We start from the raw sequence: 15,567 nt of genomic DNA, 5'->3' as shown, positions 1-15,567 counted from the left end.
TATTGTTTAGTGATTGAATTTGTTACTTACTTGTGTGTTGGCTTGAGATTCTTTTCCCCTTTAAGTGCTTTCTTTGTATAGCCTCTTGAATATAATAGTATTTTTTTAATTCCCTTTTTTGAGATTTATGCTCCCCCATCGTATATAAGTGTACTTGAGATACTTCACATTCAATAAAATTTATCCTTTTAAGTGTACAAGCCCCTGGTTTTTAGTGTATTCAGAAAGGTGTGCAACCTTCACCATGACCTAATTTCACAACATTTATATCACCCCAGAAAGAAACTTCTTATGCATTAGTGATCACTCCCATTCTTCTCTTCTTCCAGCTCCTGGCAATCACCAATTACTTTCAATATACTCCTTTAAAAATAAGTATATAGAGGGCTATGATATAAACTTAAGAATATCATTTTAAATAGAAAGCCAGCTATTTACACCTAGTAGTTTCTTGCATTAGGTAACTAGTTTGTTGAAGTATTGGTTTTCAGGAGTGGGTGTGAATGAATGGATAGGAGAGGGGAGGAAATTTTAAGTAGAAGAAGCATTAACAAAAAGTGATGATGTTGAGGTAAGCAAAGAATTTGGTTTGAGGCTTAATTCTTTTTTTAGATCTCCTTTGAGCTAGGAATAAATAATATGATTTATTTTCTCTCCATCTAGTCTGTGGCTCCAGCGGCCTTATTTCTAGCAGCTAAAGTAGAGGAGCAACCAAAAAAATTGGAACATGTCATCAAGGTAGCACATGCTTGTCTCCATCCGCAGGAATCACTTCCTGATACTAGGAGTGAGGTAAGGAATTAATTACACATGTCTATTTTTCTTTATCTTGATAATAATTTAATTTTGTAACTGATTTTACTGCAAGTCAAAATGGCGGCTCTTAAATTCGTTTTTTCCTTTACAAAAATATCAGAAACTTTATGGCAAAAGTTAATTGTATACATTATAGTAAAATTGGAAAACAGGAAAATAGAGGAGAAAATATATTTTTAGATATAATTTGAACCATGAATATGTGAGTGAATCATTATTATTTCCAGTTTCTTTTCTATGAACATATTTTGTATGTCTTTTTCACTTATTATATCCCAAGTATTTATATATATATGTATTTAAGTTTATTTATGTATTTTGAGAGAGAGGGAAGGGCAGAGGGAGAGGGAGAAAGAGAATCCCAGTCAAGCTCTACGCTGTCAACATAGAGCCTGACCTGGGGCTCAAACTCCTGAACTGTGAGATCATGACCTAAGCCTGAACAAGATGTGATCATTTAACCGACTGACCCACCCAGGTGCCCCCCAAATATTTTCCCATCATATTCTCCATTTTCTTTAAATGTTGAGACAACTTATTTCATTATATACATAGATAATCATTCATTCTCTGCTAAGGTAATTCATAACTTTTAACCAGTATAACATTGTGAATAATATTCTTATAAATATGTTTTTATTATGAATTCTTTAAAAAAATGAGTCCTGTGACCTTTTTTTTTTTTTAACTTTTAAATTAGAAAAGTTGTATATGCTTATTATAAAAGGATCCAGAGGTGCCTGGGTGGCTCAGTCGGTTGAGCATCTGACTTGGGCTCAGGTCATGATCTCACGGTTTGTGAGTTTGAGCCTGGCATTGGTCTCTGTGCTGACACCTTAGAGCCTGGAACCAGCTTCAGATTCTGTGTCTTCCTCTCTCTCTGCCCCTTCCATGATCATGCTCTGTCGCTCTCTGTCTCTCAATGATAAATAAACGTTAAAACCCAAACATTTGAGTTGCCTGTGTGGCTCAGTTGGTTAAGTGACTGGCTTCAGCTCAGGTCATGATCTTCCAGTTCTTTTTTATTATTAAAAAATTTTTTTAGGGGCGCCTGGGTGGCTTAGTCGGTTGAGCGTCCGACTTTCGCTTAGGTCATGATCTCGCGGTTCGTGGGTTCGAGCCCNCTCAGAGCCTGGAGCCTGTTTCCAATTCTGTGTCTCCCTCTCTCTCTGACCCTCCCCTGCTCACGCTGTCTCTCTCTCTCTCCTAGAAATAAATAAAAATATTTAAAAAAAAAAAAAAAAAAAAAAAATTTTTTTAATGTTTTATTTATTTCTGAGAGAGAGAGATAGAGACAGCATGAGCCGGGGAGGGTCAGAGAGAGAGGGAGACACAGAATCTGAAACAGGCTCCAGGCTCTGAGCTAGCCATCAGCACAGAAAACCACATGGGGCTTGAACCCACGAACTGTGAGATCATGACCTTAGCTGAAGTTGGATGCTTAACTGACTGAGCCACCCAGGTGCTCCTTGCAGTTCTTAATTCGAGACCCTGCATCAGGCTGTCTGTGGTCAGTGCAAAGCCTGCTTCAGATCCTCTGGCTCCCTTTCTGTGTCTCTTCGCTGGTCGTGCACTCTTTCAAGAATAAACATAAAAAAAAGAATCCAAACATTTGAGTCATTTGAAGTAAAAGTTAAAGTGCATCTTCCTTCCTCTTACCAAGATACTGCTGGTTATAATTCCAGTATATATTCTGTCAGACCTTTGTCCTATGCATGTGCACATAGCTTTTTTTTCCTTCCATTAAAAAAAAATTTTTTTAATGTTTATTCATTTTCACAAGAGATAGAACACAAGCAGGGGAGGGGCAGGGATAGAGAGGGAGACACAGAATCTGAAACAGGTTCCAGGCTCTGAGCTGTCAGCACAGAGCCCAACGTGGGCCACAAGTTCGGGAATGGTGAGATCATGACCTGAGCCGAAGTTGGATGCTCAACTGACTGACCCACCCAGGCCCCCCTCCTTCCTTTTTTTTTTTTTTTTTTAATGTCTTTATTTCATTTTGAGAGAGAGAGAGAGAGCAAGCAGGGAAGAAGCAGAGAGAGGGAGACACAGAATCCAAAGCAGGCTCCAGGCTCTGAGCTGGCAGTCAGCACAGAGCCCGACGCGGGGCTCGAACCCACGAACCACAAGATCATGACCTAAGCGAAAGTCGGATGCTTAACCGACTAAGCCACCCAGGCACCCCTTTTAGGTTTTAGACTAGTAAATGACACTGGTCCATAGAACTGGCTAAATAAAACAAAATTTTACTTTAACGAAGAAAAAAGTTTTTTTTAATTTTTTTTAATGTTTATTTCTTTTTGAGAGACATAGAGACATAGAGACTGTGCATGAGTGGAGGAGGGACAGAGAGAGAGAGGGAGAGCACAGAATCCAAAGTGAGCTCCAGGCTCTGAGCTGTCAGTACAGAGCCCGACGCGGGGCTTGAACTCCTGAACCATGATATCATGACCTGAGCCGAGATTGGATGCTTAATCGACTGAGCCACCCAGGCACCCCTCACCTGAGTTTCTATTTCTCATGAGATGATGAATCTTAGGGGAACATATTTTCTTCACTATATGGAGAGGAGAGCTAGCATAGTTTAAGCCTTTATTGGACTTAAGATCATAAAGTGGAAAATTGACTACAGTATAGATCTAACTCCTCCCTCAGTCTCATTCTCCTAGAGGTCTAGACCATTCCTTTCCAATAGAAACATATTGGGAGTCACATGTAATTAAAAATTTCTGGTTTTTCATTGCACTTCATTTAATGTCTTCATTAAAATAAAATATTCGGGGTGCCTGGGTGGCTCAGTTGGTTAAGCGTCCAACTTTGGCTCAGGTCATGATCTCACCATTCGTGGGTTCGAGCCCCGTGTTGGGCTCTGTGCTGACAGCTAGTTCAGAGCCTGGAGCCTGATTCAGATTCTGTACCTCCATCTCTCTCTGACCTTCCCCTGCTCACACTGTCTCTCTCTCTCTCTCTCTCTCAGAAGTAAATAAAACATTAAATAGTTTTAATGATATGTTTTATATGATTTATTTAACCCAAAATATTGTCATGTCAGCATAAAATCAATATTAAAACATTATGAGGTAATTTACATCATTACTTTTTAATTAAGTCTTTAAAATTTGGTGTATATTCTATACACATTTGAATTTAGCTACATTTCAGGTAGGTGCTTAGTAGCCATGTATGGAGAGTGGCTATAGTACTGGCTGGTATAAATCTGAGAGAAATTTTTTTGTTAGCGTATTCCCTTTTCCTTTGAATTCTTATAATTTTTAGATATCTATCTCAAATGGAAAGATATATCAGTAGTCAAAAATTTTTTTTAAATTTTCTTTTAATATTTCATTTATTTCTGAGACACAGAGAGAGAGAGAGAGAGAGAGAGAGAGGGAGACAACGTGAGCAGGGGATGGTCAGAGAGGGAGACACAGAATCTGAAACAGGCTCCAGACTCTGAGTTAGCTGTCAGCACAGAGCCCGACACGGGGCTCAAACCCACGAACCGCAAGATCATGATGTGAGCCGAAGTCAGACGCTTAACCAACTGAGCCGCCCAGGCGCCAAGTAGTCAAATGTTTGATATTGCCTGTAGTACTATAGGAAGGGTCTACAGATGTATTTTGATGATGTTGAAAAAGATGTATGTAATTTTTAATTGTCTTGTGTCTACATGACAAATATTCCCCAAATCTCTGGTGCCTTTTCTGTAGCCAGTTATGAATATAGTGTTACTTTTTTTAAGAGGAGAATTTGTGCTGATAGATTATATTTCAGTTCCTTTTCTACCTCCTACCTACTTTCGTGCTTTTTGTTGCTTTGGTTTCCCTGGAAGGGGTTGTTAGAATTGTTTATATTTTATATATTGTACCTTTTTGGGGAATAATTTTTCTGTCTTCTCACCTGCAGGCTTACCTGCAACAAGTTCAAGATCTGGTGATATTAGAAAGCATAATTCTGCAGACTTTAGGTAAGTTTATTTTTCTTTAAAACATTAGAAACTGAATGTAATATAATATTTTAAAACTTGCAAAATAGGAAGGAAATCTCTAGTGAAAGTTTTTGCAAATTACAGAGGTTATAGTGTTTGGAGAATGCAGGTATAGCTGACCTATGAAGAAGTAGTTAGCAGGGTTTTTTATATTCTGGGATCATAATTTGCTTTTTAAGGTTTGTCAACTTAAAAAAAAATTTTTTTACTGTTTTTTTTTTTTGTGAAAGTGAGACACAGAGTTGAGTGGGGGAGGGCCAGAGAGAGAGGGAGACACAGATTCTGAAGCAGGCACCAGACTGAGCTGCCAGCAGAGCTTGATGCAGGGTCTAGCTCCTGACCTATGAGATCATGACCTGAGCCAAAGTCGGATGCCTAACTGACTGAGCCACCCAGGCGCCCTGAATCTTTTTTTTTTTTATTTATTTTTATTTTTTTTTTACAAATAGTTTATTGTCAAATTAGTTTCCACATAACACCCAGTGCTCATCCCCACAAGTGCCCTCCTCCATGCCCATCCCCCCTCCCCCCCACATCCATCAGTCCTCAGTTTTTGTCAGCATTCAAGAGTCTCTCATGGTTTGCCTCTCTCCCTTTCCCCCACCATTTCCCCCCTTCTTCTCCCGATTGGTCCTCTGTTAAGTTCCTCCTAGTCCTCCTATACGTGCACACATATGATATTTGTCCTTCTCTGCCTGACTTATTTCGCTCAGCATAACACCCTCAAGGTCCATCCATGTAGCTACACATGGCCAGATTTCATTGTTTCTCATTGCCATGTAGTATTCCATGGTATAGATAAACCACATCTTCTTGATCCATTCATCTGTTGATGGACACTTAGGCTCTTTCCATGTTTTAGCTATTGTGGAGAGTGCTGCTATGAACATTGGGGTACATGTGCTCCTATGCCTCAGCATTTCTGTATCCCTTGGGTAAATTCCTAGCACAGGCGCCCTGAATCTTTAACTCTCTGATAAATAATGGCAGAAACTAAAGAACTTGTTTCCTTTATGGATTTTTATGAAGTTTGTCATTATATTTAGATAATAGCATTTATTTTTAAAATCAGTAATCAGTGTTTAGAACAGCAGAGTGGAGGTGGAGAAATTCAAGCTATCGTGGTTGATGGGCATTGCTGATGATGTTCTTTTATTATCTATTATTTTTATCAGAGACACTGCCTTTAAAAGCTTAGCAAATATGGAAAATAAAGATTTTTTCTTAGTTCTTGTGGGCACTTTTTCTCTTCTTCGGGTAGGGTGAGATTTCCCGAGTTATGGTGGAAAGTTACTGGTACAGCTGTATTTTATTGGATGTCTGTTCACACAGTTCTTCAAAGCTTATTCCTGCAGTTAATTAGTTTTAATTAGCTTTTTACTTTAAATTATCTTCAAAGTAACCATATTTTAGGGGACAATGATATTTTTCTGGTGGAATAATTTTTTATTAATATTTTAATGTGGAAGCCAGTAAGATTTAATGTGCATGAATCATCCATTTAGAATAATTTACATCATGTAAGTTTCTCAATAGAATTTTTTAATCGTATCTAGAAAAATTTATTTACATATGCAAAAGAAAAGAAACTAACAAGATTTTTATAAGCATACCGATTTCTCCGTAGGTAATTTTGGCAAAGATTATTTGGGGCTAAGTAAATGATTACTACTTATTTTAAGAATGTTGAAAAGGAACAAAACTGAGGTAAAAGGAATAGTTTTTTTTTTTTAAGTTTGTTTTGAGAGAGAGAGCATGAGCAGGGGAGGAGTAGAGAGAGAGGGGGAGAGAGGATCTTAAGCAGGTTCCACACTGTCAGCGCAGAGCCCAGTGTGGGGCTCCTACTTACGAACTGTGAGATCATGACCCGAGCCAAGACGCCATCCAGGTGCCCCAAGAGGAGTAAGGTTTCTCAAGGTTAAGCTTTAAAAGTTATCACTTGAATGACTGTTTATTCTAACCTTATATTCTGTTGTCCTTAAAAAAGATATTTTTTGTTTAGATATTATTGGTTCCTCAGGAGTCTTAAAGAGTGCATTAGCTTTATTACTTAGCTCAAAATATAAGTGTCATTAAAGATCATATGTCTTAGAGAAGAGCATGCTGTATATGGAGTGTGACCCTCTTAGCCTCTGAATACCAGTTTTGGGAGAGGAAAATGAGGGAGACCTTTAATGATGACTCAGATAAAAAAAGTATAAAATGATTCCAGTATCTTTAGTTTTTTAACTCGTTATTTTTTTTTTTTAAAGGATTTGAACTAACAATTGATCACCCACATACACATGTGGTAAAGTGCACTCAACTGGTAAGAGGTAAGGAATCCCAACTAGAAATGGCTGTCTTAAATTGTTTTATCATTTATTATTTTTTTAAATTTTTAAATGTTTTTATTTATTTGTGTGTGAGAGAGAGAGAGAGAGAGAGAGATACAGAATCTGAAACAGGCTCCAGGCTCTGAGCTGTCTGTCAGCACAGAGCCCGACACGGGGCTTGAACCCACGAACTGTGAGATTGTGACCTGAGTCGAAGTCGGATGCTTAACCGACTGAGCCACCCAGGCACCCCTTGTTTTACCATTTAATGGCTATGATTTATTTATGGTGGACAAATATATAACAGGTATTTTGGCTAGAAGTTAAATTGAGACGACTACGTGGCTTGAATCAAAATGAGCGTTTCTAACCTGGGATTTTATCAAAATTTATTTTAATGTTTATTTTTGGGAGAGAGAGAGTGAGCGCACAAGTGGGAGAGGAGCAGAGAGAGAGAGGGAGACACAGAATCTGAAGCAGGCTCCAGGCTCTGAGCTGTCAGCACAGAGCCTAATGCAGGGCTTGAACTCATTAACTGCAAGATCATGACCTGAGCTGAAGTTGGAAGCTCAGCCTACTGAGCCACCCAGGTGCCCCCTTAACTTGGGATTTTAAAGTTGGGTTGGTAGGACTTGAACCCACCAATTGTGGGATCATGACCTGAGCTGAAGTCTAGACACCTAACCTAGACTGAGTCATCGAGGCACCCTGAGAATTTTTTTTAATGTTTATTTTTGAGAGAGAGAGAAAGAGAAAGAACCACACATGGGAGAGGGTCAGAGAGAGAGAGACAGAGAATCTGAAGCAGGCTCTGTGCTGTCAGCGCAGAGCCTGACTTGGGGCTTGAATTTACAAACCCTAAGATCATGACCTTGATCTAAAGTCAGTGCTTAACCTACTGAGCCACCTAGGTACCCTGGGTTCTTAAAATTTTTAAGAAAAATTCTACAGTTAAAGATAATTAGTCTGTTGAGGATGTTTGTCAGAGCGTAGGTCAGATTTTATAAAGTCAAATCATGAGTATCATTAGCAGTTTAAGGATATTTTGGGAGTGGTAATCTTAATTTGATTTTAGGGTTGATTCTCCTAGACAGCTTTTTATAGGCCACTCAGAGGATCATCTAGAATTTATTTGATTTATTTCCATGATTGACAAACCCTTGGCAGGACTTCCTTTTTTATTCTAACTTAACTTAGTAGCTATAATTGCATGAAACTTTGTTCCTCTTACTTAAATAGTAGTAGCATTATCTAGACACTTGTGCATTGAAGTGCCTTTTTGTCTTGTAGATGAAACTGATAATTGGCCTTATTTTATGTTTTGCTAATGTGTGCTTCATCTGTAAATTCCCACAATTTTCCCAAGTTCTTTATATTTTGAAAGCATGAGAAGGTTTATATTGAGCAAGGATAAGGTTAAACAGAGGTGGATATATGCCAGTATTGAACAGACTAAGCTTTAAGGAAGATTAAAATTTGCTTTATTTTACTGAGAGCAATTTTTGGGGAAAGAAGGATGTGTTGTTTTTATTCCCCCTTCATTGTGATATATCAGTAATTCATGTTATTTGATGATTTAGGGTCTGAATCACAGGCTACTCAAAAACCTTTTTTTTTTTTTTTTGTTTTTTTTTTTTTTGTTTTTTAAAGCACATATCACTCTTAGCAAATATATCAAGGTCTTCTGGGTTCTGATATTGCTTCCAAATTTGTTCATCTTCTAGTTCAGTATTTCTCAGTGGACACTTGCATCAGAATTTCTGGGTTACCTGTTAAAATGCTTGTGTCATTCTCCAAACATACTGAGTCACACTGTAGGGAGGATGTCCAGGAATTGGATTTTAATACTTGCTGTGCAGAATAAAGCTTGAGTTCCCAGTTATTGTAATAACAAATTACTAATTTGTCTCCTTTGGTAGAATGTTAAACAGCAGGTGATCAGGGACCTTGTCTCCCTTGATTGTTGTGATAGTCTCTACTAGGAAATATTAAATGTTCACTAAATAACTGTAGAGAACAAATGAACTAATAACTTTTTCCCTCTCCCCCTCTTTTTTTTTTTTTTTTTTTTTTTAGCAAGCAAGGACTTGGCACAAACTTCTTACTTCATGGCAACCAACAGGTTTATATTTTAATATTTTCCCCTTCTCTTTTGGGATAGGACTTTACTTGGGTTGGAATTGTCACTTTTTGAGGGGTATATGGAAAGATATCCGGTCTGGCACTTAGTAAACTAGAACCCAGAGAACCAGGATGGATCTTTGATACAATGTGTTACAGAAATTCTCTGGTAAATGTTGGTTTTTCTATACAGTTTTTATTCTATACCTTAACTATCTATGCTTTCTAATTTGCTAAGGTAATATAATTATGCAGTACTGATTGTTTGGTAGCATACTCAATTCTGCATGTCTTTGCTTTAAAATATCCCAGAGCATAGTTCTGTAAGTTTAGGTAAACTTGGAGTTCATTGACAGTGACTGAGAATCTAATTTGGAGGATTCTACAATAATTATGGTATTGAAAAGACTTCCTTTTTCTTCCCCTATTGTCAGATAAATGGGCATGTATATGTATAAAGAGTTGTAATACTTTCTCTTTCTTCTTCCCTTTTTAAAACAAAAATAATACATAACTTGTATTACCAAATTACTTGCTCATTCTCTGATTGTTCATGAAAACCAAAGATACTCCTTTGACTGTCAGGGCTAAGAAGTTCACTTTTACAGCCTGATAGGAGACATTTTTGAAGTAAACCATCAATCAAGCACATTCACAATTGAGAGATTGTCTATTCATTATTTTAAATAGACCAGACCTGTGATTGGCAAGAGACAAGATAATTTTAAGGGGGGTTTTAAGTGTTTGGTTTAGGGATTACACATAGCCAAAAATCTTAAAATTTTCCGTAAGTACTAAGCTGCTCCTCAGGATAATAGATCTTTATTTTAAAAAACAGAGTTCCCTGTCGTTTTGGTTTTGGTTTTGGTCCTGGTTTTCTGTCAGTATGTGAATTGAATGATATATAGCCAAAAAATTTAGAAATGTTACCTGAGCAGGTGGGTTAATGGAAAATCCTGTAGAGTGCTAGATTAGAGCTCTGGATATTGCCCTTTTTACTCTCCAGTGGTTTTTTTTTTTGTTTGTTTGTTTTAATTTTTTTTTCTTTTTATATAATGGAGAGTTTTAACTTTGGGTTCAGAATTGAGAGCTCATGACACTCTCTTGTTTCCTTCCCTCTGATGTCAGCCTGCATTTGACCACATTTAGCCTGCAGTACACACCTCCTGTGGTGGCCTGTGTCTGCATTCATCTGGCTTGCAAGTGGTCCAACTGGGAGATCCCAGTCTCAACTGATGGGAAGCACTGGTGGGAGTATGTTGACGCCACTGTGACCTTGGAACTTTTAGATGGTAAGTTTTAGAGTAAGGGACCTTGGAAAGCACTTGCGCTTTATCTGTCACATGTGTGGCCCAAAGTGACTTGATACAGATGAAAATAGTTAGTTGAGGTTATTCTTGTTTTTCACTTGTACTCTGAGTTTTTCTTAAGTGTTCTATTTCATTTGTAGAACTGACACATGAGTTTCTGCAGATTCTGGAGAAAACCCCCAACAGGCTCAAACGAATTCGGAATTGGAGGGTAAGAATTTTTGCTGTCAGGTTGTGGTACAAAACCATTTTTTTTCCTTTGAGTGCACAGTGAATATACCAGAATTGGATATGTTCCTCTGGTTTGGAATTTTCCTTTTCTCATGACTTCAGCTTCATAGCTTGGGTCCTAGCCTAGAAGTCAATGGTAGTAGGTAACAGCAGGATTTGTTTTGTGTTGTTCTAACTCCGGTGATACAGTCAGTTGGCAATATTGTAGCAAAATTGCTACAGTCAGTAGCAATTAATGGAGACCATTGGGGGGGGGAGGGGGGGATATGGCTTCTCTGAGTCATAAAATGTTGGCTTCTGTTAGAGGAAAGATAGAGTTACAAGGTTAGAGCTGGTATCATTCTGTCTTTGACATTATTTGCTTTTAATTTTTTAAAAAATGTTTGTTTATTTTTGAGAGAGAGCACGAGCAAGGAGGGGTGGAGAGGGAGACACAGAATCGAAAGCAGGATCCAGACATGACATGGGGCTCAAACTCACAGACTGCAAGATCAAGACCGGATCCAAAGTTGGACACTTAGCTGACTGAGCCACCCAGCCACCCTGAGATTATTTGCTTTTTAAATGGATTAAAAAAAAATTTTTAATGTTTATTTTTGAGACAGAGAGACAGCATGAGAGTGGAGGAGGGACAGAGAGAGAGCTAACACAGAATCCAGACTAGGCTCCAGGCTCTGAGCTGTCAGCACAGAGCCTGACGCAGGGCTCAAACCCATGGACCGTGAGATCATGACCTGAGCTGAAGTTGGACGCTTAACCGACTAAACTACCCAGGCGCCCCTTTTTAAATGGATTTTAGAACTTTGTTTTTATATAGATTGCAGGCTAAAGTTGTATTTCAGATATTTTTCAGTCATACTTATGCATAATGGAATCATTCTTTTTTCCCCTCAGTGTCAGAAAGTTTGTTTAAAAATGTTTTTTGCATTCTCAGAAATCCAGATTGATAAACTTCATTTCATTCTCCTGAGTTCAATGAATTGTAGAAAATGGGATTCAAGAGAGGCTTGAGAGTACATAGGTCATCATGGTAATCCTATGACACCTCACCAGTATTTCTGGAATTTGCTTTTGGACTAACTGCTGTCCTAAGCAGTTGTAAGGCATAGACATTCATGAATGGATTTTAGATATGCACAGATTCATTTTTTTTGATTGCCTTGTAGCAATGGTATAGATTAACTTTTTTCAGCACGTGATAGAACACTTAACAAGATTTACTTTTGGCAAATTTTTGCATATACAGTACTATATTGTTAAACTACAGACATTATGTTGTATAGTAGGTCTCTAGGACTTACCTTGTATGACTGACCTTTTGTACTTTTGACTAACATGTCCCTGTTTTCCCCCTCCCCGAGGCCACTATCTACTTTATCTATATATATGAGTTTAACTATTTCAGATTTCTCACGTAAGTGAGATCATGCAGTTTTTTTGTCTTTCTGTGTCTTAGCACATTTCACAGCAAAAGGCCTTCCAGATTCATTCATATTGTGGCAGATGGCTGGATTTCCATCTTTTTTTTTAATTGTGGAAAAATACAACATAAAAGTTACCATCTTAACTATTTTTAAATGTGTAGTTCAGTAGTATTAAATACATTCATATCATTGTGCAGCCATCCTTACCATTCATCTTCATAATTCTTTTCATCTTGTAAAACTGAAACTTTATACCTGTTAAATAACTACCCATCCCCCTTCCCCAACTCCAGCCCCTGACCACTACAATTATACTTTTTGTCTTTATGATTTGACTACTCTAAGTACCTCATACGAGTGGAATCATATATCCATTGTATGCATGTACCACATTTTGCTTATCTGTCCATCTATTGATGGACACTTGGGTTGCTTCTGTATTTTAGCTATTGTGAATAATGCTGCTATGAACATGGGTGTATAGGTATCTCTTCAAGACCCTGCTTTTGATTCTTTTGGTTATATAACCAGAAGTGGAATTGCTGGATATATGGTAGTTCCATGTTTAATTTTAATTTTTTGAAGTGATTTTTAAATTTTTGAATTAGAAAAATAAAAAAATTCGAGGTTCAGATTGTTCTTTTTGTTACCTGTGCCATTGATGTCATATCTAGAAAGTTGCCAAATCCACTGTTGTGAAGTTTTTGTCCTGTGTTTTCTTCCAAGAGTTTTAAGCCCTTTATCCATTTTTGAGTTAATTTTGTATATAGTGTTAGGTAAGGGCCCAGTTTCATTTTTTTGCCTGCAGGTATCTAGATTTCCTAGTACTATTTATTGATATGACTATCCTGGGGCTCCTGGGTGGTTCAGTGGGTTAAGCGTCTGACTTCATCTCAGGTCATGATCTCTTGGTTTGTGGGTTTGAGCCCCTCATCGGGCTCTGTGCTGACAGCTCAGAGCCTGGATCCTGCCTCAGATTCTCTCTCCTATCTCTGTCCCTCTCCTGCTCGCTCTCTCACGTGCAGCTGTCTTTCTCTTTCTTTCTCTCTCTCAAAATAAATAAACATTAACAAAAAAAAGAAAAGACTATCCTTTTCCCATTGAATGGTCTTAGTACCTTTGGCAAAAATCATTTGATCATATATTACAAGGATTTATTTCTGGGCTTTCTATTCTCTTACATTTGTCTGTATTGTCTCTTTATGCCAGTATCACATGTATTACTGTACAGTGATTACTGTAGCTTTGCAGTAAGTTTTGAAGTCAGGAAGCGTGAATTTTCCCGTTTTGTTCTTCATTTTCAAATTGTTTTAGCTATTTGGGGTCCTTTGAGAGCCCATGTGAATTTTAGGGTATCCTTTTCTATTTCTGCAAAAAACATCATTGGGATTTTGATAGGGATTGCATTGAATTTATAGATTACTTAGGGTAATAATATTCACATTTTAACAATATTAAATCTTTGAATATAGAACGTGGGATGAGTTTTCTGTTTATGTCTTACTTAATTTCTTTCAGCAGTGTTTGGCAGTTTTATTTTTTTATTTTTTATTTTTTTTTATTTTTTTAAATATTATTATTTTATTTCTAGGATAGAGAGAGACAGCGTGAACAGGGGAGGGTCAGAGAGAGAGGGAGACACAGACTCTGAAACAGGCTCCAGGCTCTGAGCTGGCAGTCAGCACAGAGCCCGACGCGGGGCTCGAACCCACGAACCGCGAGATCATGACCCAAGCGAAAGTCGGACGCTTAACCGACTAAGCCACCCAGGCGCCCCAGTGTTTGGCAGTTTTAATTGTACAAGTTTTTCTCCTCCTTGGTTAAGTTAATCATTAGGTTTTTGTTTTTGTTTTTTTTGATGCTATTGTAAATAGAATTGTTTTCGTAATTTCCTTTATAGATTGTTCATGTATGGAAATGCAACTGAATTTTATGTGTTGAGTTTGTATCCTGCTACTTTGCTGAATTCATCTATTCTAACTTTTTGTGTGTGGAGTTTTCTACATAAGATTATATCATCTGCAAACAGATAATTTTACTTTTTTGTCAATTTGAATGCTTATTTCTTTTTCTTGCCTAGTTCTTTAACTTTTTTTTTTGTGAGAGAGAGAGAGAAAGTGCGTGTGCATGTGAGCAGGGGAGAGGGAGCAGAGGGGGAGAGAGAGAATCTTAAGCAGGCTCCACACTCAGTGCTGAGCCTGATGCGGGGCTGCATCCCACGACCTTGGAATCATGACATTAACTGAAATCAAGAGTCACATACTCAACTGACTGAGCCACCCATGTGGCCCTTACCTAGTTGTGATGAGAAGTTTTAGTACTTTGTTGAATAGGAGTGGGCATCCTTACCTTTTTCTAGATCTTAGCAGAAAAGCTTTCAGTTTTTCACTGTTGAATGTGATATTTGTTGTGGGTTTTTCGTATATGGCTTTTATTTTGAGGTAGTTTCCTTCTATTCCTAGTTTGTTAGCTGTTTTTATCATGAAGGGTGTTGAATTTTGTCAAATGCTTTTTCTGTATCTAGACGATCATGTATTTTTTTCCCTTTGTTGTGTTTGTGTGGTATATTGCATGGATGATTTTTGTATGTTGAACCATTCTTGCATTTCAGGAATGAATCCCCCTTAGTCATAGTGTATAATCCTTTTAATATGCTGCTAATCAGTTCAGTTAGTGTTTTGTTGAGAATTTTTACATCAGTGGTCATAAGGGATATTGGTCTATATTTTTCCTTTTTTTTTTTTTTTTAAATTTTTTTAAATGTTTTATTTATTTCTAGGAGAGAGAGAGAGAGACAGCGTGAGCAGGGGAGGGTCAGAGAGAGAGGGAGTCACAGACTGAAACAGGCTCCAGGCTCTGAGCTGGCAGTCAGCACAGGGCCCGACGCGGGGCTCGAACCCACGAACCACGAGATCATGACCTAAGCAAAAGTCGGACGCTTAACCGACTAAGCCACCCAGGCACCCCTTTCCTTTTTTTTTTTTGATGTTTATTTTTGAGAAAGAAAGCAAGAGCGCTCACAAGTAGGGAAGGGTCAGAGAGAGACAAAGACACAGAATTTGAAGCAGGCTTCAGGCTCTGAGCTATCAGCACAGAGCCAGACATGGGACTCAAACTCATGAACTGTGAGATCATGACCTGAGCTGAAGTTGGATGCTTAACTGACTGAGCCACCCTAGTTTTCTTGAAGTGTCTTTGGCTTTGATATCAGGGTAAAGCTGGCCTCTTAGAATGAGTTGAGAGGTGTGCCTTCCTCTTCAAACTTTTGGGAAAAAATTTTAAAAAGATTGGTGTTACTCTGAATTGTTAAGATTTACTAGTGAAGCCACCCCCCAAAGCAAGGGAATCAAGAGCAAAAA

The 15,567-nt window shown here is 38.0% G+C and overlaps 1 protein-coding gene across 1 annotated transcript in view; it reads left to right on the top strand.

The window, feature by feature from the left end:
• The window catches only part of CCNT1 (cyclin T1), a 31,722-nt gene that overhangs the window by 8,700 nt on the left and 7,455 nt on the right, over positions 1 to 15,567 (top strand). The window contains exons 3-8 of the mRNA XM_039221098.1: positions 664 to 792; positions 4,726 to 4,786; positions 7,060 to 7,122; positions 9,199 to 9,244; positions 10,372 to 10,535; positions 10,694 to 10,764. Of these exons, the coding sequence (XP_039077029.1) occupies positions 664 to 792; positions 4,726 to 4,786; positions 7,060 to 7,122; positions 9,199 to 9,244; positions 10,372 to 10,535; positions 10,694 to 10,764 (534 nt within the window). The remainder of the gene's footprint in view (positions 1 to 663; positions 793 to 4,725; positions 4,787 to 7,059; positions 7,123 to 9,198; positions 9,245 to 10,371; positions 10,536 to 10,693; positions 10,765 to 15,567) is intronic.

Source organism: Hyaena hyaena, unplaced genomic scaffold (genome assembly GCF_003009895.1).
Source record: "Hyaena hyaena isolate Hyena2069 unplaced genomic scaffold, ASM300989v1 scaffold_936, whole genome shotgun sequence".
In the NCBI taxonomy this organism is placed as follows: Eukaryota; Metazoa; Chordata; class Mammalia; order Carnivora; family Hyaenidae; genus Hyaena; species Hyaena hyaena.
This window is presented reverse-complemented; position numbering and strand designations above follow the sequence as displayed.